The sequence below is a fragment of the Lepidochelys kempii genome, chromosome 18, assembly GCF_965140285.1.
Source record: "Lepidochelys kempii isolate rLepKem1 chromosome 18, rLepKem1.hap1, whole genome shotgun sequence".
Taxonomy (NCBI): Eukaryota; Metazoa; Chordata; order Testudines; family Cheloniidae; genus Lepidochelys; species Lepidochelys kempii.
In genome coordinates this window covers 19,312,184-19,339,411 of record NC_136397.1, presented here as the reverse complement: position 1 = coordinate 19,339,411, position 27,228 = coordinate 19,312,184, and the positions used below count along the sequence as shown (strand labels likewise).

Genomic DNA, 27,228 nt, shown 5'->3' with positions numbered 1-27,228 from the left:
CCACAGCACCTAGTGTAACTGGGACCTGACTGTCATTGGGACCTTTGGCATTACCATCATAGAAATTCACTCTACTGCACACGGCACTTTGCCGCATATGAAGGGAGGGGCTTTTGAGTGGTGAATAGGATCACATTTTTGAGCAGAGATGGGCTGGGGTGACTATTATCCTGACAGAAGCTAGAGGGAAATGCTACTGAACATTTCCTGATGTGCTGACGTGTGAGAGAGAGGGACAAACCCACAGGCCTGAATGATCAAGAATGGTTTTGGGTGCCCAAGTCACAACATGTTAAAGGAGCCTGATTTTCAGTCACTTTCTGAAATTTAGGCCCCTTTAAGCTAACGAGCTAGATTGCTCCAATGGGAGGTAGGTGCCTAAATACATTTGAGGAGCCGGGCCGGGCCACTCCTGAGAATTTAGGCCACCATGCCAGTACTGAGAGATTCAAAGAACGTAGCTTATCGATGGTTGTTTTCTGGACAAACAATTTTATTTTAGGTAATGCGTCTATACACTGTACATTCAGTCACTGTGGTATATAAGCATAGCTATTTTCATACATAATCTCATAAAGTCCTTTATTTTACAATATTATCTGTTTCAGAGGAGGGGATGTGGAAAAGGGGATGTAAAAGGACTATCAAGGTACACAGCGAAGTAGATAAATATGCCAAGCTTTTTTCTTTTTTTTTTTTTAAATCAGGCATTTATAAACAAGAAAGCATACATTAATTACATAAAAATAGTTCTAGAATAGTAGAGTAAGTCATAATATTGTCATTAGCAGCAGCATAGGAGAGACCAGGATAACAAAATGTGCTGAAATGCTATTGGTTATTATAAACGTATAGATTTTTTTTTCCCCCTCGATTGAAAGAAAAAAAAAAGTCATTTCTGTGAATTCATTTGATTTTAAAAAACAAAAGAACACCTCCAAAAAACACAACCTCCCTCTAAAAGACATGAGCTGACGGGGGAAGGGGGACGAATCAACTTTTATTTTTTTAATAATAAAATACTTTACAATGAAAATAAGGACAAATAAAATGCAAATGACGAAAAGTTAACCCACATTGAAAACTTGCAAAAGTTTTTTTTTTTGTTTCGTTTTTCCTAACAGACAGCAAAAGTTCTTCTTAGTTAAAAACACAACTCATAAAACAAGACAACTACCAGGTAAGAAAGAGTTTTGAAAAAGTAAACACCATATACACTTATAATACAACAGTGTAAAATGAAAAAAAAAGAAAAGAAAAAAAAAGTATTTACACGTTGAATTTACTTCTTTATTTTTTTACATTGGCTAGTTCTGTTTGAAAAGCAGAGTATTAGGTATACTAGTTAGCTGCTCCATAGATATGAATGTTATTGCTGTTGTTTTTTTTTTTTTCCCTTCGTTAAGTCTTCTTTCAGTATAGAAACAGTGAGTAATTAAACTGAATATACAATTATCTAGGTAACATATTTTTAAGTATCGGGAGAGTCAATAGCCTGTATAAAACACCTCTTCTCCCTTTTAACTTCTTAAAGGAAACTAAATGGCAAATACAAAGGGAGGAGATGCAATCTTACAATTCCGAGGCACCCTACTGACTTGGGTGCGCATGGAATGCAGCCGTGGTCAAAGTAAGAGCAATCCCATCTCTGAGGGATTTACTTCAGTGCAATGTTGCATACGCAGAAATTACACACAGAACTCCCTCACTGTGAACAACCATCATAAAAGTTTCTCTCACAAGTATTACCACCATTATCAACAGATGTTTTCTAGAATCAAGTGGCTGTGGGATCTTGAAAATGCCCCGATATCCCCTTTCCCCGATACATTGATTTATAATTCCTGCACAGAAGTTCTGAGTTAAAAAGAAAAAGACAGGCTCTTCAGCGATGCCAAAATTCTACTATTTGCTCATTGCAAAATGTATTTTGGAAAGACAAAAAAAAAAAAATAAAAATCAAACCCCACATTACAGAACTCTCCTATTAACGAGTTGCTGGTGTAGACAGTTTGTTCCCATAGTCTTCTTGCACTATTGGGGGTGGGGTTCTTAACTTTTATTTCGCTGCATCGGTTTAAACCTTAATTTAGAGTGATTTTCTAATAGGTTGTTTCCTACAATTTAAAATAATCTTACTTAGTGCTCGATGTTAATTTGAAACACAGTAAAGCTAGCAGGCAAGAGATTACACTCAACAGATTTATTGTAACATATCATGTGAAAAATCTAAACTTTTAAAACCTAATGGCATGCAGTTTGAATACGAAGAATTTTCTTCCTTGGTGTTTCTCGATAAAGCTATTTACGATCTTATTTTTCCTTCCCTGAAAAAAATGCAGAGTTCATTCATTTTTGAGGAAAAAGACTTCATATACACAGGAGAAGTTATGCCAGTGAATAAATATACATGCTGCATAAATACAAGGATGAAATATATGAGGTGCTGCAGGTAAGAAGGTTGTTTTTCCTGGATGAGACAGGTGGAGGCTTCAACACGCTGCAAATTTTTGTTAGGTCATAAGGAAAGAGACATTCAAAGGTTAGACGAAACAATAAAAACATTCTGCTTCAAAGAAGCCAGCATGGTGAAAAATAGCAGGTTTGTTCTATGTGTAATTTCTTGACACGGCAATAGAGCACAGCATATGAGAGACCTTCTAAAAATCTGCAACACTCAGCTAAAGCTAAATTATTTAGTTTCCCTTGAAGAAATAACTGAAAAATACAGATGTGGAAATCATAAGGCTGAGAACAGTTTTATGCATATTGCATAACAAACCCTTTACATAAGACAGTAATAATGCCCATTAATGAATATACATATGGCAGAGATTTTAATTCCATGCATATGATTTTTTTAATAACTGCAGAAAAAAATACAAAGAAGCAAAAAAACAAAAACAAAACAAAAACCAACCCACCCCCCCAAAAAACCCAGCCCCACATAAAAAAATACCCCTGCATAAACAATGTTCCTTTTGCATTGCACTTTAGAAGAGGAGATTTGCACCTTAATTCAATCTCCACCATCCCAAACACACAAGGGCAAAATCCCCTGTTTAAACAGACAATTTTAATTTCCATGTAATTTACTTGGTATAACAATTTGCTCCCCACAGTTCTGCATTGTCCCCATAAGTTGATTCCTTTCATATACCTTCTTTCTTTGTACCTAAAACATATATGAATTTTACTTCCCATTAATGCTCAGAGTTACAATGGATATTATAATGGATTCAAGCAAACAGCTCTTGTTTAAAAAAAATTAAAAAAATCTTTTATTTCTCTCTAATGCACTGTAAGTAAATACTATAATTTTAGGATTGGCAGCCGCTTTTTGTCTACTGGGAAATAATTTTCAAGCTTACACAGTTTGCATAAATGTCCAAAAAGAAAATAAAGATTACTAGGAATGTGCTTCACTGAGAGAATAACTTCTGTTTATAATAATGCACAGGTTACACCCCCCCCCCCTTTTTTTTAAGTTGAAAAAAAAGTCAACATTTTCTTTACGAGATGCTGAAAGGTACATCAGCAGCCCCAGGTCCAATTTTCACCTTATGCCTTTAAACTTGGATGCATATTGAGATACGTGTGTGTGTTTTTTTATTAAACAAGTTCCCTTGTTCAGTAAAGCACATGTATATATATGATAAATACATGGGGAGAGCCCAAATCTCCACATCCTTCCACTTTGTCGATGTGTACAACTACACAAAGCGAGTGTAAAATACTGCTACTAGCATACATATATGGGAAATCCTGATTTGGTAGCTCGGTCCCTGGTCTGCATTCACTTTGCCTGGGTGTGAATGATGACATGATGTGCCAGGCTGTGGAGAATCGGGTGGATGTTTTGAAGTCTTTAAAGCACAGTTCAACCTAGAATAATCAACCTGTAAACTTTACAACTGTGGAATAAAATGCAGAGGAAGATTTTGACAAAGTGCAGTTCTTTAAAAAATAATAAAAATAATAATAAAAAAGACAAAGTGATGTAATGCTGCATTTTTATTCCAGGGCTGCGGCTTGGATCCCAAAATTAAAGTAATTTCTATTATTTAAAAAAAATAAAAGATGTAGCCTTATTCACAGCAGCAGAAGTGTCATTCTTAGTTTTCTGTAGTATCTGGTGTCGCACTGTCCTCGGGCACAGTAATCCTGACAGACTATGCTGAGTAGGTAAATCAATACTGAATTTATGACAAGATTGTGTAACAAAGATGAGTTCTCTGGAAAACTGAAGTAAAGATTTCAGAATGACTGTCTCTTTTTTTTTGCTTATCTTTCAACCAACGTAAGTTCATTCACTTTCTTTCTTCTTCCATTCTTTTCCTAAAACTGAAGTGCTCTTGGATGAAGTGAGTCTTTTGAACACATCAGTTAATGACAGATATCTTTAAAAATTATGGCGTGATTTACAAACACTGAAGTCAATAAGGCTGGATTTATCTCTCTCTAGCATACACTCTCCCCACACAGGCACTCCCCTCCATCCTCCTTTTTTCCTGGGTTTAGTAGAGGAAAACGAGGCTCGTTCATCCTAAGAAAAAAAATCAACTTTGAAAAGCACTCTGAAATTCTCATAGAACCCCATGACAGTGTTAAAACTGTGATGGCTTCCTAAGGGGTAGAAAATTGCTGATGAAATGGCAACATCACCAGAGGGCTTCTACAATAAGAATCCCAAAGCCCGTAACAAGTCCTTTAAAAATTGTGCATCAAGGGTGGGTGTTTTTTTTTTTTTCAATTCTTTTGTTTTGCTTTTAAAAGTTCGTTATAAAAAAATCTCGTTAATTGTTTTAATACCAAGTCTGTATAATGTCATCATTTTAAATAGCTTATAACAAAAAGTTGGGTGGGTTTTTTGTGTGTTGGTTTGACATTCCGAAGTCTTCCAACAAGCACAAGAACAACGTCAAAGCACGGCCATGGCGGCTTGCCTTATACTCTGGTCTGAGCTGGACGATGCTGCTTGCCTGAAGTTTGCCAGTAGAAAATTTGCAGTGGACTCAAAAGTATTTAGTTTAGAAACACTCTGTGTGGTATAGGCACAGTAAGACGTTGTGCTATATGGACTGAAAAAAAGAGGTGTAAGTCAGTGCTTCTGTTGTAAAGAGTAACATCTGCCCTCCAACCAATAATAAAGTCCATATTTATAGATGTGTGCAGAGCAACACACACCCACTCACACCCCCCGCCCCACACACATCCTCCTTTACTGTGCATATATGTTATTCTGTATATGGATTAGATGTTGTTTAGTTCTCAATGTCATTTGCTGTGTTCTCACTGCTGGGATGATTGCTTGATTTAGGCCACAGTTGTTCCTGAAGTTCCTTGACCACTTTTTCCAAGTGTTCCCGAGCCTCCCTCTCATGCAGCAGGTCAGCTCGGAGCTGTTCCCTGTCAGCCTCGGCATGCTGAAGCTTAACCTGTAGGTCTTCAATCTAGAGCAAAGGAAATGGGTGGGGGGAAAACACACCATTGTAGTTTGGGTCCATTGTGTCTTCAGACAAGGACTAGATCATTTCAGACCAATAACACGAGTAATTTATATAGGCTCTGAGAAGAGTGACGTAACCTCCTGCTGCAGGGGATAAGAGGATCAGGAAGGAATTTAGTCATTCCTTCACCCCGCCCCCATACAGTTAGCTGTGTGCATTATGGGAATGGTATGCCTTCTTGGAAGCACTTCACTATTACAAGACATGGTGGACCAATGGTCTGGTATGAATCTCAGAAGAGTTAGAGATAGGAAAGACCAAGTAGGTCATTTACTGAAGCCCCACCCAGTGCAGTTCTTGTGCCCATGGACTTTTAAGGTAGCAACATGCAAAGGTGTAACTGCCTGCTAAATAGCTAATGTGACTAATTTCCATGCATTTTAGATGGGTTATTAGCATGATTCTCCAAAAATGCATTCTAATTGGCCAGCTGGTCACAGCCCCCCAAATCAGCCAACTGTGATCTCATCTTACACACAAGCAAGAATCCTTACACCTTTTATGTTAAATGGAAGGGACATTGAGGACGGGAAGACAACGCTAGTAATGTAGAGGGGCAGCTGGGTTTGAGGTGTGGGGCTGAAGGAAGAAAGAAGTGACCATCTGAAATTTCCCCTGCCCACCCCCAGCCACAGGCTGTAGCTCTTTGAGTTACTTTGACAAATTCAGACTGGAAATAAGGCCTACATTTTTAACGTGGAGGGTAAATTAACCATTGGAACAATTTATCCAGGGGTGTGGTGGGTTCTGGGTAAATTTTAAATCACAATTGGATGTTTTTTTTCTAAGAGATGTGCTCTAGCTCAAACAGGAATTACTCTGGAGAAAGACCAAGGCCTGGGCTACACCGGGGGTCTGACTAGAGGATCATAGCGGTCCCTTCTGGCCTTGGCGTGTTGAGGTAAAAGCTAAACTGGCAGCTGAGCAAACCCATTTTGTAAGTGGCTGCTGGGCCCTAACCTGATGGGCTTCCCGCACAGAAATTGGGCCAAACAGCCCATGGATCCTTACACAAGAGAGGAAGGGTTAGCACCTTCCAGGCAGGGAGGGGGTTGTATGCTGAATCTGGGGCTTGCCAGTTATGCTGCAGTGGGAAGATGAACCAACAACCATCTATCCATAGTCCAGCATCGGGCATCAGCCTGTGACCATCCTCAGCAACCCCAAACCCCTGGAAGAGCTCAGCTCCTCACCGACTCAGGCCCAATAGTCTGAGTGTCTGACTCCATAACTGGCAAGTGCAAACCCCAGCATGCAGGGGTGTAGATGGGGATGAGAACTGTGCTAACTTGTAAACTGTAACTTAGCTCAGCGGCAGAGGTAACAGAAAACATCTGCAGCCGCATGGCATTTCATGCCTTGCCTTCCTGGGGCCGAAACCAGACCTGTAATCAGCAGGTGCAGGATCTTTACACCCACTCTGAATTTGGCCCTCTGGGCTTGGATAAGGGAGTTCAGAGCCCAACTTGCCCTGCCTTTCACTAGGAGATTGGCCTCTAACTCTTTTAAACTCCTGTCGACAAGCCCAGCCCTGGGTTTATTATGTCTTCTCATGCTTGTTTGATGCTATTTCTCAGACTAAAACCTGGCAAAAGAACTGTGGTTTCTTTGAAATCAGTAACAAATTATGAAAACACATGCACACGTACATGCTCTTGCTCTCTCTTCCTGTGCAAGTTTGGCAGCTATAAATTAAGGCATAAGGACAGAGAGTGTAAAATTTTCTAAAGCACTTAGGTGTGTAAGTCCAACTGACTTGCTTCAAAATTTTTAGCCTCTTAAATACTTAAGTCCCTTTTGAAAATTTTAGCCTTAGGCTCCTAAGTCATTTAGGTGCCTTTGCAAATGTTAGCCCTCATGCTAGATACACCCCCCTACTGGGGGTATTATGGGAAATGGAAAAAAAAAATTTCATCCAGAGCAAAATGCAAGAGAGGACACACCTGCAGCTCAGCAAAGCTCTATCCAGAAATTAAAGAGTTTATTTTATCTGCATGACCTGTCACCTTGGGTTTTGTTGGTTTTTTTGTTGCTAAAGTGGAAGTCAATTGCAGGTAACGCCCAGTGCAACAGAGCTCAGTCTGGGTATGTTTAGTCTGGACACCTCTTATCAGTGAGACATCCTGAGATGCTAGGGAGGAAGCCACATCATTTCCTGCTTCTGGTCTACTGGTTAGGCATGTCTCTGAATGGTACAATTGGACCACTCCCCTTCCCGTTATTGAGAACCAGGGTTAGATAAATTTAGGTTGTTGCTTTTTCTTTTTTCCTTTTAAAGAGACTCTTGGAAAGGCTGCAGTTTTAAGTTTTGGTATTTGGGAAGAATGTGACCTGCAATCCAGCCCCAAATGAGGGGATGTGTGTGTAATGACATGCTTCGTTAGGTATGAACTAATGTGAACACACCTATGTTGATCCATGACCCAATCCTCTAGTAGTTCAAATGCATGCTACTTATATGGTGTTTGCATCAATGTTACATGTATCTCTGCTCTGTGTAGGGCTACATCTATCAAAAATCATTATTAATCTCCCCCCCAACCGATGCTAAAACAACATAAAACTGGCCACTTTCTGGGAGTTTTGGTGGAAGGATGGGTGGGAGGGCGGGGGAAGACAGGAAGTTAGTGTGGAGAGAGGAACCGTGGCAGGAAGTCAGCTGCTTGGACTGAGAGCGAAACCTGCCCCATCTCCCTCCTGCCAGAAACTCCCTTTGCTCTAGGCTCTCTCTAACCCATCTCCCTTATTAACCATTTATCTGCCAGATTCTTGGACTGGGAACCAGTGGGGGAGATGGTTTGGCAGAAGGTGGTCGAGGGACTGAATAAGGCTAGATGGCAGTACAGGGGAGGCTGGTGAGTGGAGGGAATTGGGGAGAAGTGCTACTTGGGGTTTTTTGGAGAGGGTGAGGTTGTGAAAGGGTTAACGAGGGGTGTTCTTTCAATCGGGAGGAAATTAAGGACCAATCAGGTTGTTTCAGTGGGAGGGGAAAGGGGGGGGCAGAGCACTGGAGCGGACTCCTCTTGACTGGTGTTTCTCATGGAAATCCAGGAGGCTGCCACTTGGCTCTCAGCTCAGCCTGTTATGCTGGGTCATTTCAGGGGGCTTGGAACAGTGGATGGCCTTGCATTCCACATGCCCTGCAAGACCAAGACACAACAAGATGACTTAAGGATGTACAGCCTCAGCTCTTGGGGCCTGTGGCTTTTGTTGGTGTGAATAAGATGTTGACTGTTTCGTTAGAAGGGAATCTGGCTAGGAGGAGGGCGAGAGGGGGAGGGGTGCATGTTTTAATTTAAAAGCTCAAAGTGAAACACTCCTGCTGGCTCACAGCGATAAGCAAAACTTCCTTCCACTGGTGCAGTCCGGCCATGCAGCCTGAGCTACACCTAGCCTTCTGAATCTGCAGGTGATCACTAGGGAAATCCTATTAAAGAAAGTAACTGAAATCTATGGGACTTTGCCTAATACTCTCACTCGATGAAATCACCCCTGTGCAGAGGGACAGCACATGACCCATGGGGCTCAACTGGGACTGCAACGGTACTAAACCCAGTGCTGGCTCCCTGCACAGGGTGAATTTCATCTGGCAGAAATATTCTTGGCACTGTCTCCAGCTAAAAGGCCTGAGCTACCAAGTTTGGTTGTGAGTGTGACCTTCCTCAGACCTGAAGAGCATTCGCAGAGGGCCCAACTCCTGAGAAGGAAAGATGGGCTTGTGTGTAAGACGCTGGACTGGGCCTCAGGAGAGTTGGGTCCATCTTCCTGTCACAGACTCCCTATATGAGCAAGTCACCTCTTTGTGCCTCAGTTCCCCATCTGTAAAATGGGAGAAAATTCTTCCCTACGTCTCAGGATGGCCCAAATACTACAGAGGGGCCATGTAGATACCTAGACGGGCAGAGAATCTCTCTACTGGAGTCAAGGGGCATACAGGCTGAAGAAGGATGGCGCTGACTAACCCTAGGAAGTGGAGAGCAGGGAAGCTTGCATGCCGATCAGCTCTCAAAGGCCTGGCCTTACCTGGGCAGAGTACTTGGCCCGCAGCCTGCCTGCTTCACATCCTTTGTCACACACTCGGATCTGCCTGGCTTGCTCCAGTTCTCGCTTTAGTCGTATCCGCGACTCATTAGCTTCTTTCATTTTCTTCTCATTCTCAGCTCTAAGACGTTCGATCTCTTTTCTCAAGTTGCGCTTTGCCTCAGTTGCTTCTCTCAGCTTCTCCTTCTTAGCCACGCGCAGGAACTCCAGCTCCTGGAAGGCACAAACAGTTACGGAGTGCCACAGGAACCGGGGCAGCACACACAAGATTACAGCAAGGAACTGGGTTAAAAAAAGAATGAGAGAGGCTCATGGAAGTTAGGTCCATCAATGGCTATTAGCCAAGATGGTCAGGGACGCAACCCCATGCTCTGGGTTTCCCTAAACCTCTGACTGCCCGAAGCTGGGACTGTATGACAGCGGATGGGTCACTCACTATTTGCCCTGGTCTGTTCAGTGCCTGTGAAGTACCTGGCACGGGCCACTGTCAGAAGACAAGACACTGGGCTAGATGGACTACAGGTCTGCTCATATGTTCTTAAGTGACCCTGGAAAGGAGAAATGGATCTAAACCAAACCCAGAGATTCAAACATGGCTGTGGTTGGGGGAGCAAGGGAAGAAAGGAGAGAAGGAGGCTGAAACCTGAACCTGGTTCCAAATTTTGCAGATGACCCAATCCTTCTCATGGACAAAGCCAAAATCCTGGGCCCAAGGTACCCGAACTCCGGACTTTTAAAAAGCCAGGCTTGATCCAAATTTCTCATCTTTACTGTCAAGCAAAACGGCTGTCACGGTCTAAGGTTGAATGAAGATGAATTGGAGTTAACTCTTTTGATGCATCCACTGTTAGTGCTGAATGCTGCACTGGCTGAAAGCAACTTTCAGAGCAAAAGGATCAAACGAGATAACCCTAACGGCCGCCCTTTATCTGCAGACACGAAACTGAGTCTGCACAAAGCGAGGACAATGCAGCCCGTGAGTGCTGCTTGTGAAGGGCAAAGCTGGCCAAGAGGCTTTCTACAGCCGCTGAAATCGAGCAATAAGCAACTCCATCGCAGCTGAGCAGGAGGAAACGTGCGATGAGTGTAAAAATAAGTTATTTATTTTTAATTTCTAACATTAAGGAGCTCTGTTGTGTTAGCTATGTTTGCGTGCAGCCCTCGGGCTACTGCCAAGTCACCAAGGGAATGGAATGCTCTGCTACGGTTAGGAAACCCCAGCAGTAAAAGCGAAGGTAAATCCAACCTCTGTTTCACTCAGAAAACTTCTCCCTTCCTGCCATCTAAGTTCTTAGCATGAATGACTAGCATGAAAACTGTCACCCAAGTGAGAGTTGTGAAATCAAATTAAACCTGAGGGAAATGAAAGGGAAGAAACGGAGAGGAAAAGGCTAACTGGTAGTTAAAAATAATTGCATGTGTGTGTACGGACACGTGGCCATGTTCATGTATCACATGCTTTTCAAATGACAAATATTGTAATCTTAATGCCATGCCTCAATGCCATCACCAAGTACTTCTGTTTCTCTTTGCAAAAATTGGCTGTGATCTGCCTTTTTAAAGGGTTAAATTAAATGAACTATGGCACATCACTCCCCCCACCCCCTCCCAGAAGCTGGACTTCCTGTCCGTCAGAGGCAAACCCTCACAGCAACATGTCTCTGGTAAGTAACACTCTGCAGTCGGGTCATGGGAAATTCACTCCTTTGACAATCTCACTTCCCAGCCAGGCCATTGTTAGCTCAACCCTGACATTGGGGGCGCGCATGCACGTACGCCCTAGCTCTGTGGAATCGGAAACCCAGAGCTGCCAAAATGGAAACCGAGGGCCAGACACCATCCTCTCTCCCAATCTGACACACTCCTTTGCTTGATCAATCCTGTAAAGCTCAACTTGGGTTCAGCACCCGGTTTACGTAAATGGGGTTTGCTTTTTTATACTAAACATAGCTGGCTTCAATGAAACACAAGGAAATTGAGTGGCAACAGAGTAAGCGAGCAGCTCTGGCTGACTAAAAGCACTGGACCTCCCTTCCCCTGGGAGCTGACCTTGCATCCTGTGATACTGAAGACTTCCTTTCAGGAGCAGTACATTGGTGTGAGAGAATGGGCTGTAAAACGGGGCCTAATGCAGGAATCAATGCCAATAGGTTGGGCAGAATTTGGTTCAAATACAAATCAGATTCATCCAGGCACCTTTCTCTTGCTACGGGGACTGTGACAGGGCACCTAGGTTCTAATATTGCTTTGTCTTGGTGCAAAGCCTTAGTGCAAACAAATCACATCTACATGAGAGTCACTGGCCCCCCAGACCTGGCCCTTGTTGGCTGATAGGAACGTGTGTGCCTGCTTTTGGCCAATAGCAAGAGTGTCTCTGCTACCAGCCCTCTCTGCAAAAAATAACATGGCACTCATTGTTACAGAAAATATTCCTGATACATTGAACTGGGGGTACAATACCACCTAGTTACCAACTAGCTCTGCTTCAAATGCAGTATCCTAAAAGGAAGCTGGACCCTGGTTACTGGCACACAGATGTAGATAATTACTATAGACTGGCAATCTCAACTCCCTCCCTCCCCTAGTGTGCTGATGCCATGCCCTGCCGAGATGCGCCTGGGTTAGGCAATGAGGAAATTTTACATGCTTCCCAACAGACAAAAGCTCTGAATAGGCCCCTCTTTGGGAAGAGAAATGTGTGAACTTCATCGAAGTGAAAACAATTCTTACTCGGCTGGGCCCGACGAGCTTCTCAAAGGGAAATGGGGGAAGGGGTTTGGTTTTGGTTAAAAATTTGGGATTCTCTCTTAAGCAGGGGCAGGTGGCGTGTAGAATATAGACAAAGCTCCCGTATGCCATGGATTGGCCTTTTCCAGTTTAGAACCGGAACTCCAGGGAATGCTGCTAACGTTCTGGGGAATTATTTTCAAGGCGAAACGAGCCAACTGGTTCCCCTTGGAGGTGGATATACAGACAGTGACAACAAGTGTCCATCATTACCTGGTGCAGGCTTCGTTTAGCCTGCAAGGCAGCATTTAGCTTCTCCTCCTGCTTCACTCTCATTTTAACCACTTCATGAAGGAATTTCTCTTTGGCTTCTTTAGTATCCAGGCCGCTGTCCAGGGCCTGCCTTAGATGCTCCAGTTCGGCTTCCAACCCGCTGCTGTGAGACTCGGCGTGGGTGGCAACCTCAAAGGAGTTGCTGACATTGGCTGTGGTTTGCATCCCAGGTGAGCTCATGTCCTTCGCAGAGCTGGACGAAGTAAAGGATGGGGAGGAGAGCGAGGACAGGGATGAGGTGACTGAAACAAACAAACAAACAAAATCCTGAAGTTAACAAACATTCACAGCAACATAAGTCAGAATGGGGATGAGACCCTTTAAAAAGGAGGAGCCATGCAATGGATAATCTTACAAATAGGAGAAAGGAAAGAAACGTTTTATGCCTTGATGTACGATGGAAATATATATCTAAGCAATGCACAGGGCTGCAAGGCTCTCATCAAACGCAGTGGGAGTTTTGTCTGAGCACAGATTTTCGGATTTAGCCCACTGAGCTCACTGGCTGCATGCAAACTCTCTGCACTCTCCATCTGGAGAACATTTCCAGTGCTTTGGGGAAGAACTGGACAGCGATATCCCGCTAGTCTTGGTGGGTGAAATTCACCCCTGTGCAGAGGTGCAGCACCAACCCTGTGCACTGCTTAAGGGCTGATTCTACCCTCGTTGAAGTTAAACTGTCACAACAGGGCTAGAGTGGGACTTAGGTAGTACATAACTATGTGTTGGTTCCCCGAATTTCACTCTATTAGAGGAAGGTGCTGTAATGAAAATGGACCACTTAGTTTTATTTCAGAGGGAAAATGTGTCCCTATCTCCGTGTGTGTGTGTGCAAACCACCATTTGCATGGGAAAGATAGCACATGCAAGTCCCAGGGCAGAATTTTTTAGCACCAGAGGGCATGGGATCAGCCTGCTCAGCATCACAACATGTGATGTACGGTACACTCATTTGCACAGGCGTTCACCCATTATAATGCAAGTGTGAGGTTTTGTGGCTGCATCTAATGCGTGTGCTTTTCTGTGAGTGTACACTTGGGGTGCCCTCCAGTGAAAATTTCACTCTTGTCTTGTGCCTCCATTTCTCACTATTTATGTGAGGCTGGGATTTTCAAAGGGGCCTCGGGGAGTTGGGTATCTAGATCACATTAGGTGCTCAACTCCCATTGGAGTTTAACTTCCTTGGACTCCTCTGGAAAACCAAACCCCAAAATAAAGGCAGGTAACTCACACTTACATTCCTCCCGGGTTTCTACTTCAATCTCTGCTTCTGACTCTTTGTCTTCTTCGGTAGCAGTAACGGTGGTCACTGCTTCCGGGACTGCTGGGTTGTCTGCAGTCAGCTTCCTTTTCCGCGGCTGGACCGGGCTGCTCATTGGCTCACTGCTCCGTGACACCACTGTGGCACATGGGGAATTGCTTACAATCTTCTGCTGAGCAGGAGGTGCGAGAGCCACGTTGGGGGCCACAGCATTCTCAAAACTTTTGTAGGAGTAAAAACTGTTTAGGAAGGGGGAGACAAAGGAAAAAGGCAAAATATTCAGTCCCATTCTTGCCTTCAAAATTCCTCCTAACTAGCATCTTAGACTGAAAAAGGCCAGGTCCTCCACTGGTGTAACTCAGCGGAACTGCATCGATTTCGACCCCGATTTACACTAGCTGAGAATCTGGCCCTATGATCTCCACCCATTAAGCGTTCCATGCTCTTCTAAGTGCACAGAGGATTTAGACACATAACCTCCACTCAGTTCAACAGGAATTACAGGTTAAATACTATGTACAGGGAAGAAACCAGACCCCCAAGTCTCCTGTATGTTAAATGCTGTTTCCATATTCTGTCTCTGGAGCTTTATGGATTCTTCCAAGATATGGTGCTTTTACATCTAACCACCCACAACTGCCTTCCAACTTTTGAGATTGCACAGCCTGGAGAAAAGCCAGTAGACTGCCAACAACATTCTGTAGTGCATAATTAATTTTTCCACATCACATGTATGTGAGTGTGTATATATTATATTACATTCAATGAACTATGTTAAAAGAACATTAAGGCTGTAATGTCAAGCACTCAAAAGGTTGGTACGGTTGCCGATGTAGCCTTAATTCAGACCCCTTGCAATTATGCAGTGAGAGACAATCTTTAATGATATGTTAAAGTCTCTGCCGACCATGTGCAAACTAAGATTTTTCAGAGGCTTGTAACTGCCAAATTTGGATGAATTTTTGCAGGGACAGCAAGACACATGCTTGAAACCAGGGTGACTATCCAGCCAAATTCCAAGTGCTTTTTTCAAAGCATGGAGTGCAAGAGTGTCTTAAAAAAAATTCTTACAGCTGTTTTGTTAACAGGAGCAAAACACTATTTCCCCCAATCTCTTCTCAGAAACTTCCTGTTTCCTAACTTTTCCAAAAAATTCAGTCTGAGGCAGACAACTGGCATGAAAGTTATCAACCTGAGCAGTTAAAGTTTGGCAAAGTTATAAACAACTGAAAACAGAGGCTTATAATGGAAAATGTCAGGCAATCTCAAGTTAGGGCAGCGCTATCACCGCTGCCTAGACAGGGACTGATTCTGATCACGCCTGCACTAGTGTAAATCAGGAGTAACTACTACATTGGTATAAAAACGAATGTGAGAGCAGAATCAGGTCCATAACAGCAACTTTCCAGCGATGGCTGTCAAAGCCTCAGCTGCATAATTTGTACATGCAAAAGCAAGTTTAAGTGTACAAGCTGGGTACACATGCCAACAGGGTATACATTTATACACACTGTGCACAAGCACGGATTGCAGTCACAACTTCAACACTCTCTGGAAATCTGGACCTCCAGGTGCCAGTGGAGATTTCCATGGGCAGACCCCCTGTTGCAGTTACAGCCAAATCAACATTCAGATATAGATACGCACGCAGAATCACATGGATCTGAGCACGTTTGTACATGTACAGACCCTTTTATATTCCAAAAAACGAGAGAACTGTACAGAAGAGAGGGAAAAAAACACTTGAAATAAAAACTTAAGCAGCCAGGTTGGATTGACCGCTAAGGCACTGGGGGATCTGCTGAAAGGAGTGGGGTGGCAATGCTAAGAAATGATGTTGAAGCCTCCCTAAAAATAACCAGGGGCAGAATAGGGGGCCTGGGAGACATAAATGCTGGGCTGATGTAGGGGGACAGAATGTTTAAAGCCAGCAGGATGGAAGCAATGGGAAGGATGCTGGAGACCTGGGGTCTATTCCCTGATATCCTGCACAAGTTAGCATCTTTGTTTCCCCTCCCACTTGTTTTTCTTATCTATTTAGATAGTGGGCTCTTTGGGGCAGGGATTCTTCTCTGTGGATGTTCAGCCCCAAACACAAAGGGGCTCCAATCTCTGGTGCTGCTGTAATAATAATAATTACCAATAAAGCAGCAACAGGCATGGCTTTGGAAGCCAATTCAGTTCATTCCCATAACAACCGGAAGGCCTGTTAAATTCTGAAATACTAGTACATTCAATAAAACGGGTTTAGAACAATGTGTGTTAGGAAGTACGAAATCGAGATGTTTGGAAGGACAAACCAACTGATGCCATAAGCCGGAGTTTGAGTGTTACTAGGGACAGCTGTCTCAGTATATTTCAACAGCGCCTGCCGAAGGGACAAGACTGTAGAGACAGTAAATTTAGCAGATGGATACAGTACATGGATAGTGGCTTGGAAGACTTAAAAAGAATGAATTTAGGGCATGTGAAATGAGCCGTAAAGAATGAGGAATAACAAACGCAGCAGGAGTGGATGCTTCCATGCCCAGTCTTGCCCAGGGTGTCTCAACTCTGATCTTATGAGACCACCTGTATTGGCCAAGAGGATGGTTTGGTCTCTAAGGCCCATTCAATCCAGGGCATTTCTGCTGAGACTGCCAACAAGGGAGTCAATGTGTCAGCTTTGGCAGTGGTTTGGTGACTGGCACCTGTGTGCTACTGACCTGGGTGGAGAACACCCGAGAGATTTCACAGGGGGCACCAAAGAGCTGTCGGGTCCCTACCAACTTCAAGCAGATGCCACCCATCATCCTAGAAGTTGATGGCCAAGCCATCTTTAAACAGCAGATGGGCAAAACTCTAAACCAACTGCACAAAATGCTTGGGTCTTTGCACCACTGAACTAGCAATGACTCATGGACAGATACTTCATTTTGCAGTCTTTTGAGGCATGTTTCACTCAAGAAAACCGAATTACTGAATGCACAAATATGGCTACTTTCTTGTTTTCCCTCCCAGAATCACTTAAAACTGCGGCTGCAAATGCTTTCACTGCACTGCCAGCAGACTGACTTGAACTGAACACCACAGCCACTCATATCAGTGCAAGGGAAACACCCACAAAGGGGCTTCTGTCATATAACACTGATTCTCCCTCCCACCCCATGCTTCAAGTCTTACCTGTCTCGGATTAATATGGGAAGATGTGTCGAGAGCTCTTTCTCGTTTGCTGAAACAGCAGGGGACCAAGGCCGGAAAGCAGAGAGGCGCTGACGGGGATGGACACAACCAATACTCTGCAAGGAAGGGAAGGAAAGAAAGGAAGAGAAAAACAAACAAAAATTGGTCACCACTGAGTATATCTTTCAAAAGCATAAATTGCAAAGAAAAGTTATTGACTTGTGCGCGCGTGTGTGCTTGGGTTCTGTTATCTCTAACACAATTCCCCAACGGGGACCTAACTGCTTAGTGCTTTTCACTGGAAGAGCCAAGTTGGATTAGATTTAAAATCCCATTCAGTTGTTGCTAGCCAACAAATAATATATGGTTTGCAAGAGACCACCTGGGACTCCAGGGCTTTCAGGATTCCCGACCCTCCCAGGCATCCCACAGCCACGCTGCCAGTGCTCACTGAGAGGCTGCAGGAGAAGGGGAAGGGCAGCGTAATTCACTCTTCATTGGGGAAAGGTGGAAAACATCTTTCATTTAGAGAGCACGGGCCAAAACCATCCTTGGTGTTGTTCCATTGGCTTCAAAGGAGGGACACCAAGCACAAATTTCCTCCCACCAATCTACTTTAAACAGGATAAGTGTGTTACTTAAGAGTCACCTTATTGGATGAACCAGACAAGGACCGTAACCAACTGGACTGCTTTTCCTTCTCGGCAGAAGTTGGAGACTGGGAAGCAGAGTCATCAATTTTGGGCTTTTTGGAAGCAGGAGGATCTGAAGGGATCTGAAAGGAAGAGGGGGAGAGGAAGCAGAGATTTAATCATTGTTCTTTTCACAGTCAGTTTAGTGCCAGGATAAAAGGTGGTATTTAAAACAAACATTGATCTTTTCCCGCCATCCCTTGAACGGAACTGTCATTTCATGACTACACTGTAAAGAGCTGCAAATGGAAAAGACAAAGGGACAGAGACCAATGTATTGCACGACACAACACTGGCTTCATTCATTCATTAAAGCATAAATGGCAAGAAAGTTACAATACAAGGGCTAAAATGAGGCATAAATATAATCGAGCTATTCACACTGTGCTGCTAAGCAGTATCTGCCTTTTTTATTATTATTATTATTGTGTGCGGAAAGGTAAATTTTAATGTGGTTTCTGAATTGGAAAGATTATTTTAAATGAGAACAGAGCAGACTTTGTTATTCTGTTTGCAATGGTTGTTATGCCGATGACTTCACTACCCCACAGCTGCAGTGGATTCTGGGGGCGCTGCCAAGAGCTGCTTTGCCTTTTCCACAAGTGCCTCAGCTTGGCCTATAAATCACCCTCAAGCATAAAATAGTCCTTTGGCAGGCAGGACCCCTTTCCTTCAACACCACAAAGAAATAAAATTCCTACAGTCCCAGCGTGGCTTGCAAAAAAAATTGGTAACTACTGGTTTCACTGGTGTGCTGGGGATACCAGATTGAGCCACCGCCAGCACAAACAAGGCTAGCGGACGGGCTCTGGACCTCATTCTGCATGAAGAGTACAAATAATAAATCAAGAACACACCAACTTTCTTTCTTTCTTTCTGTGAGCTGGAAAACTCATTGCTTTTCCATATTGCTGTCCAACAAGGCTCTTATTAAGATGGCAGCACAATATGGCAATAACCAGTAATAATCCGAATACTGTATGTTTATACAGAGCTTTTCCATCCCACCATTGCGAAGCACTATACAAAGATGCATAAGTATCCACTGTCTGTGTTTTATAAATGAGGAAACTGTGGGACAGAGAAGTTTTAAGGGCAAGATTTTCATGTGTCTACTGATTCTGGGTGTCCAACTTGAGACCCCTTAGAGGCCTGGTGTTAGAGGGCGGCTGCTCAGCACTATCTGAAAATCAGGCTCCTTTAAGGTGTCTCCTTTAGGCACCCAAAACGGAGTCACCCGAAGCCACTATCTTTGAAAATTATGTTCTGAGTGATTTACCCAATTTTCAGAAAGGTAGTTTCAGGCAGAGCTGAGATTTGAACTCCCTTCTCCAGATGCCCATTCCATTACCCTATCCACTCTGCTCACAGCAAAGCCTGGAGCTGGATGCCATACAAAAACACAGCCCCTTTGCCAGCCTTGATTTGGAGGTAACTCAGACATCAAGTCCATGATCAATCTGCTGCTTTTATGGGTGGCAGAGCAGCTTTGCAGAGCTGTGGCTCAAGCCAACCAGTCTCTAGTTAATGCCAGTTAACCTGGCAGCCTGCGCTGCTAGGACTGCTCGTGGTCTTTTACAGCCCGATTCGCGCTGTAACATAATCGAACCCGGCACAGATCTCTTACTACAGCATTCTAAGGCGAGCTACAGGCTGGGGTGCCTTCCCATACATAGCAGATGAAGCAGAGCGCGTGTGTGAGTAACCGCGAGTGCAAAATTAGCCCATGCCCGCGCCAAATGCCAGTGTCAATGGATTTGCAAGGGCTTCTTTTGGCTCAGCGTCAGCCTTTTATTTCTTTGGGCTGACGCTGGAAGTGGCTATGCCACAGCCCCTCCTCCCTTGCCAGCCAGAAAGGGGCACTTTGGAATGGCTTCTGCGGAAAGCGCAGGGCAGCGGGGCTGGGGAAAGGTTCGTTTCTGCTGTCAGAGATGCTGTCTGTGCAGAAGCAGTGACAGCATCAGAATGGTATTTGGCAGGCGAGGCGGCTCCCAGCCCTATCCACTGGGGATGGTGAGCAATGTGGGGAGGGGAAAGGAAGGGGCCTGGAATGAAAAAGGCAACAGGTGGCAAGACTCAGCATGGAGACCAATCCTCCCCCCCAACATCCCCGCTACCCAACTCAGCTGCAGGAGAACATTCTGCTTAGGCAGGATGGAGGACAGCCATCCTGGGCCCTGTACTGTGCACACATGGATAGCACCATAATGGGCTTGAACTGGGGGGCCAGTGTAAAAACAAACAGCTTTTGGGGAATGGGGAGGAAAGCATCAAGTCTTAAAGGGGCTTGAGGAAAGATATTTAAATAGAATCACCTCATTTGCATTTCCAAGGGACAATGTGTCTCCTTTTTTCTTCTCCGCCCTCCTCCCTTTTCCCCTCTAATCAAGGCTGACATCCAAGGCAGAGGGGGAGCCTGAGCTGCACAAAATAGGAGCAGACAAGCAAAACAATCCGTGCCCCTTGCTGCCAGTGGTCAGCGCTGTTCTGTTCCTGTGCACCGGAGCCATGGGGGGAAATCCTGGTTAACAGCCTCGAAGGGGGAGAGAAAGAGAAGAGAAACAGCTGCTGACAGCCCATGTAGATTGTTCTAAATGAAGCAACATCATCTCCCACCATGTGGTGCTAGCATTCCTGAGAATCAGGGTTGGCTTGTGGGCCGGGTACTGGACTGTGATTTGGAAGCCCTGCAGTCTATTGCACACATTGGGCTGCTGTGTGACCTCAGGCAAGTCATTTCACCTCCCTGGCTTGTTTCCCCTTCCACCCTTTATCTGTCTTGTCTACTTAGACTATTAGCTCTTCAGGAAAGGGACTGCCCACCAGGTACAATTGGACCTATGGGTGCTACTGGAACACTGCTAATAAGAATTGCTTTCTCACCCTCTGTGAATAATAATGAATCAAGAACCAGGGCTGTTCATGAAGAAGTGGGGATAATGCTTTGAAATCCAAAAAGCAGGGGGTCGCTCTTTGCCCTGTCACACATGCCATTTGGTTACCCTTCTCGTTAGGTTCCTTCTCGTTACATTCTTATCTGTCTAGGCAGCCACTGAAACTGCTTTTCCCTCCTCACTGAGTTACAGCAGCTGTGCCATAAACCCATCAAAGGCTCATGTTCTACAGGTGTCAAAATTGGTCAACTGATGACCAATAGGCCCAGTAGAGATGTCATGCAGGCAGTCAATGAGAAAGCATCATCACATGCCTCTCATCCAAGCATGACTCAAAGCAAAGCAGAGTCTGCTAATGAAATAGGTAGAATTTGATCTTCCTACCACAAGGGAGCGTGAACAACAGCTCAAAAAAATCAGGGCTGAGGAGGAGGACGACTACAAGAAGGGAAAAGACAAACACACTCTAGTAGTCTGGACACTGAAATGCAAAACTATTACAAGGCTTACAAATTACTTACTATTATTTACAAGGCTTACTATTACAAAACTCTCCCTTCCACATGATTCACTGATTATACACCAGGCTAGGACAGGCTCTCGGCTGGTAATAAGTAAAACTGACAAAAGTACCCCTCTGTCGCTTTCACCGTGGGCAAAGTAGCCAGCATGGGGGAGACACAGTAGATCATATGTGAATGAAAATTCTTTTATTTCCATCCATATATATAAATGTACAAACTTTACAAATAAAATATTAACACAGGTGGCATTTAACGGGGCACTAAAGGATGCTTTCACCATTCTTATAAATGACCTCCCCCCAGCCTCCCCGATGTGTGAAATAAACTCTTAAAAGCTTGAAACATCTATTTCTGTTTCCTTAACCTTATTCCCCTTTGCTTGTGTTGCTCAAGAACAATGGTTTGTTATTGTATAGCTCCACATAAGCACTGGGGCTTTTCATGATGGTTTGTTGTGGCAGGGTACCTCATGAAGCCTAGAGCTACGCAAAGTGGCTTGTTATTGTAGAGTTGCTCAATTGCACTGGTATAAGATGTCTCTTGTTATAGGGGAGTTTAAGGGCACTGTGGCATTTGCTTTGGTAAGGAAAGGTTTATATGGATCCTAAAGAAAAACATAGAAGTGAGATTTTGGGCCTGCTAACCGTGATGGCATCCCTTTAAAGTCACACTGGTATTAATCAAGCTAGTTTGGATTTTGGCCAAATGAGATCACATTTGACATGTCATGCTAGCTCGATTAGGTATTGTATTATCAAAGCATGAGATCAGTGGAGATTACCTTTACCCGCTGCTTCTCAGAAAGACACCCCACTCCCTTCTGAAAGCAAAATAATAATACTAAAACAAGCAGATCAGGAGTTAAATAGCAAGCCCGGCCTGGCCCCTAAAAGTTCCTTTTCAGTCCAACATTGAGTGAAAATTGGGCTCCCAGAATAAGACACTTTCAAGCCACTCAAGATGGAGTCATTCCTGGGTATTCTCTCTGGGGACAGTTTCCTCTCTAGCATCTGGGCTGAGTGGGTGATTTTTGTTCTCCAGGCTCCTCTATTCCCTGAGGGTTTCTATTAGGTACAAAGCAGGGAGTGCTCTGGGGGGTCTGTGTGTGTGTGTCTGTGTCTGCCTAAGCCCCCTGTAATCTGAGTAGCTATCCATTACGGGATAAACACAGATGCTACAAAAAAGCAGTGTCCTCACTTGGAAGACGAGAGCAATAGAATGGGCCAAAGTCTCTGGGAGCACCTTTTGTAATTTGACCCTATATTCAACAAGCAGCAAACATGCCTGTTTCTCTCGTCTCTGAAACCAAGCAGCACCCCAAACCCAACCTCTGTAAACACCCCAGGGATCTGTTCAAAAGCCTGGGCTTCATTCTGCTCACCCTCACTCGTTTTATGCTACAGTAACCCTATCAATTTACATTAGTGCAAACAAGAGCAGAATTGAGCCAATTTGCCTAACAGGAGCAGGAAACTTTAGGTGGAGAGTAGTGAGCAGGCGGGCAGTCAGATATTTTAAGGTAGCTACCCAAAACAGGGGTTGCTTAAAGTATGTGGAGAGATGAGGGTCCCTGGCTAGGAACACAGGAACTTCTGTACCAGATCACACCAGTGGTCCACCTAATTCAGTCTCCTATCTCTGATAGCACCCACCAGCAGATGCTTCAAGGGAAGGTGCAGGAAACCTAGTAGACATTTAACAGATGGGTATTAATGGGTGATATGACCCAAAGTGAAGGCTGCTTTCAATTTCAGAGCGGTTCAGATTGGGATTTGCAGGGCTGCATCTGCCTCAAGGGGATCCAACCGAGAAGCAGACCCCCAAAAAGGAAGGGACCCAATTCTCCAGTTCCAATTCAGCCCTTTGGGGCTGAAGATCTCACCACAGTTAAATCTATTCCTAACCCAGAACCCCCCAAAAGCCTACTGCAGTTAAAATGGGGGAAACTCCTACACATTGCACTGGATTTTTAATCCTTCCTAGGAGGGATATGAATGCAGCCCCTGCCCCCCGCCCCCTACCCCCCAGCAGGGGGTAAAGCAAGTGAAAAAAGAAAAACTCCAGGCTTTTGCTCTTCGAGTTCAGTGATGCAGGGCAAGCCCGGCCACTATGGCTATTATTGTAGCTTTGAGAATATCTGACAGGCTGGAAGCAGGTGCAGTGACCCACACTGCATGGGGTTACTGATTCATCTTTGCATAGAAATCAGACAGCTAAAGGGACAGAGCACGTTCTATGCGGAGACTCTGATTAGGCCATAGGGTGTCTTTCCCTCAATCCTGCCCCTTCCTTTTAAATGGAGCTTGAAATGGATCGGGGACATGGGAACAATACTAGCAGAAATCACTTTATCCTACTTGGCTGGGAATTCCTTTAAAGGGCTGGATTGTGGCCTGGCTTCATGTGGTTGCAGATGTGCTAAGAATAAAACCCACCCTTCCCCACTGCACTGATCCACTCCTCGGACCACAGCCCTGGGTATAGATGCGGGGGACGGGCAGGCTCCATGGGGCCACTACTGCGCCCCACAGGGAAAGCTGAGCCTGCACCAGGTTACAGGACTCTAGCAATGGAGGGAGACAGGAAAGGAAACTGTGACTCACAATTCCGTCCTACGGCCGCTCTGCTACACGCCTCTCCTAACACAGGCCTGAGCCCAGAAGGTCCAAGGTCGCCATCAAGAATGAATTATTCAGTCCACTGGGGGAGGGAAGGGAGGGTGTGAAAGGGCAATTCAGGAGACCAAGCCACAGTAATGCATGATTTTTACATGTACATCTACGCATCCCAGGGAGATAGAGGGGAGGGGCTACGGTCAAGAACTTGGAGCAGATCCTACAGCAAACAAGAGTCTCTGTCTTTTCATGGTTGCTTTAAATGTCTCCCATCACACACAGAGTGATCCAAGAAACCTCTATTTTCATCTCTTTATGTGATTACTAGAAAGAAATATGAATCTGTGTGCATGTGTATGGATTTGATTCTTTATCTCCCTCATACGGGTGTACCTCAGGAATAATGCCATCAAAGTCACAGGGGTTACACTCACATAAAACCATGGGAAGCAAAATCAAAAACAGGCCCATAAATCTATGCATAGCATCATAGCGTGTTGTTCAAGCTGAGAGCTGAGTTCAGTTATACCATAAGAAAGGGTGGAGCTTCCTGTCTCGGCAGATACTCAGTTTGGGCGTGAAAATTAGGTGGATTTCTCACTAAGAACAAAAACCACAAGACCAGACGCCAGTCTGATACCGGTTTGAAGAAACCTCAAAGATACACTTCTTGGGGGTTAAAAACGTGACAGACACCAAAAGATAAAAATACATTAAAAAATAAAGCAGCAAACAACTAAGTGGCAGGTAATAAACTATACCATCCGGGTCAGACTCCAGCCCAAATGGGCAAGGCTGTGACCCAGTTAAGTTGTGCAGCACGAAAGCACCACTCTTTGTGATGCTGTAGTGAAGGGTTGGTCTAAAATTGGGTCTAGTCCAAAGCCAATGGGAGTCAGTCCACTGACTGCACTGGATGCGGGATCAGAACCTGGTTAAATGATAACCGTAAGTTATCGTTTCTGGTGTTTATAACTGGCTGCAAATATTAGCTTGGGGTGGAGGGAGGAAACCTAGGTTCAGCTCTTGGCTCTGTCCCTGACTCACTGTGTGGTCTCGGGCAAGTCACTTAGCCCACCTTGCACCATCTGTACAATGAAGATAATGGCTCCCTACCTCCCAGGGGTGTTGTGAGGGTAAAACCAATTAATGACCGAGAGTGGCACAGGTAACAGGAACTACGTATGTTCCTAGGCGGACTTAATTCTGCCTGCAGTGGGGGTGACTGACCCTCATTACCATTCAGGAGCTTCTTGCTGGCCTAAATGAACATAGCAAGTCTGACCAGGTCTTAGTGGATGGGTGCTTATCTTATTTTTTTAAAAGGCATTTGGCCAATGCTTAATTTGTAATGAAAGAGGTGCCAGGGCTGAACTGCCAGGCCCAGAGGTGCCAGGGCTCGACCCTGACACAAATTAAGCACTGCATTTGGCCCAATGTAGCACCTGTTTTGGCCTGCTCGGAGAGGCCAAGGACCAAATTGGCAGGATTTTCAAAAGCACCTGTGACATATGAACACAAATGGCACTGAAGCCAATGGGACTTGTACTCCCAAGGCCCTGGGATGCTTCTGAAAGCCCGACCCCAATTTGTGTGTGTGTGGGTGGGAAGCTTGCCCATTGCCACCTGCAGAGGTGGTTACCTGAAAAACTTTATTCTCCAGGAGCTGCCAGGCTGGAGATTTTCCCCAGCACTCATTTGAGTTTAAAAGTAAACCTTCCAACCAGAAATTCAGTAGCCAAACGAACAACAATGGTGCATCTAATCTCTCTGTCCAGGCCTCTGCACCATGCTCACTGCTGTGGTATCTAAGCATGAGGTGTAACACAGGAATAAGCTGCTGCTTCTTTGACTCAGCAAACTAGGAGTTCATCCTTATCAAGATCAGGCTCAGCCCTGGTGATACTGTCCTCTTGCAGCAAAAGCGTTGTAGAAAGCACTTAGAGATCTATCACCAGCTATGGCCCACAGGGGCCCATGGATGACATGCAGCTGATTCAGGAAAGCCAGATCCACATGGGATTTTGCTAGACAAAACAGATAGCAGGAGCTTCTGAGATACAGCCCGTGCAGCCACAGCTAGCTCATAGAAAGCCCATGAGTATTCAACCTCAGCCAAGGAACAAGACTCTTCCATCACCAAGGAACCTTGCAATTAAAATAACACCAGCCAAACAGAAGAGCTGAAATTGTCAATCCTTCAGGAACTGCTGTGATTTTCTTAATCAGAGATGAAAAGTGGGTCAGCACAACTATCCTCACCCCTCTGTGTGCTGTGCTGCTGCGAAGAATGGCCGACGAGCCCCAAGACAGCCTCTGTATGCAAGATGTGTCACTCAGCGTCTAGTTAGAAGTCAGGACCCCCTGAGGTCTGTTCCGACTCTGGAAAGGAGTGGTGTAATGCTCAGAGATAGGGACGGGGAGACGTGATTTCTAGGTTCTATTCTGAGCGCTGCTGCTGAGGCACTAAGTCACTTCAATTCAGCTCCCTCGTGTATAAAATGGAGACAACCGCCTTACCCACCTGCAAGGACTTTGTCTTGGAAGGAAGTTGACACAGACAGTATCCTTGAGCAGAATGAAACGACAGTGTCCCATATGGAGTCCCATCTCCCAGTGAATCCCCTAACAGTTGTTCATTTTTAAGGGCCCCAAGGTTGGTTCAGACCATTGCACATGCCATCATGGCCACACATCCTACAGGCCAAATGGCAGGGTGAACAGGACACCCCCCGAGATGCCATAAGCAGCAGTTTGGAGAAGGCGTGCATTATGTTACCAACAAGCGCTCTAAGCTGCTCCTTCAAGTCAGAGTGCAATCCCCGAGGAACATGGAGGCTGGGGTTATAGCCTTCTCCCCAGGCGTTCTTATGCAGGGCGAGTCTCCTGTGACTTACACCAGTGCAAATCAAGACTAGCTCCCCTGAAGCCAATGGAGCTACACATGCGGTCAAACCCGAGTAAGTGAGAAGGGAATCAAACCGTGAGTTTACTTGGCTGGTGAACACACTCGCAGGCACCCAGTTGTGAACAAACTCCCGCAAAATCCCAAACCAGGCATAATTTAGATTCGAGTTCCCTTGCATCCAAATCCTTTAAAACAGTGACACGAGCTCCAATCACTAGAACACATGCTTCCTACAGGTTTTGGCGATGTGGCTGGCTGGTGATCAATAAGGTATTAAGGGCGGGGGGGGAGGTCTCTATCGAGGACTGTACTTTCACGTGGATTGCAGGAAAATATTTAGTCTGATGCAAACTGATGGGTATAAACGACCTGTCTCAGTGTAACAGAGTGAGCTCAGAGCACTATAATCTGGAGCAGTAGGAAGATTTACTGCATCTTTACTGTATATATTTAAAAGAGAAAAACCTACCACATCTAAACACCAGTTCTAGGAAGCGCTTCCTACAGTCTGCCCTTTTTATTTTTTTTATTACGTTTCTGGTTTTGGTGGCAGGAGTCCAG

The 27,228-nt window shown here is 44.8% G+C and overlaps 1 protein-coding gene across 2 annotated transcripts in view; it reads right to left on the bottom strand.

Moving 5' to 3' along the window:
* Nucleotides 1-472: 472 nt before the first annotated feature.
* Nucleotides 473-27,228, bottom strand: part of SKI (SKI proto-oncogene) — a 144,738-nt gene continuing 117,982 nt past the window's right edge. Inside the window, exons 2-7 of one of the 2 annotated variants that reach the window (XM_073316356.2) lie at nucleotides 17,684-17,809; nucleotides 17,035-17,150; nucleotides 13,843-14,111; nucleotides 12,552-12,853; nucleotides 9,534-9,764; nucleotides 473-5,453 (exon numbers count right to left, since the gene is read on the bottom strand). In XM_073316356.2, the coding sequence (XP_073172457.1) occupies nucleotides 5,265-5,453; nucleotides 9,534-9,764; nucleotides 12,552-12,853; nucleotides 13,843-14,111; nucleotides 17,035-17,150; nucleotides 17,684-17,809 (1,233 nt within the window). In that variant the 3' untranslated portion in view covers nucleotides 473-5,264. The remainder of the gene's footprint in view (nucleotides 5,454-9,533; nucleotides 9,765-12,551; nucleotides 12,854-13,842; nucleotides 14,112-17,034; nucleotides 17,151-17,683; nucleotides 17,810-27,228) is intronic. The other variant, XM_073316357.2, reaches the window with a different exon arrangement.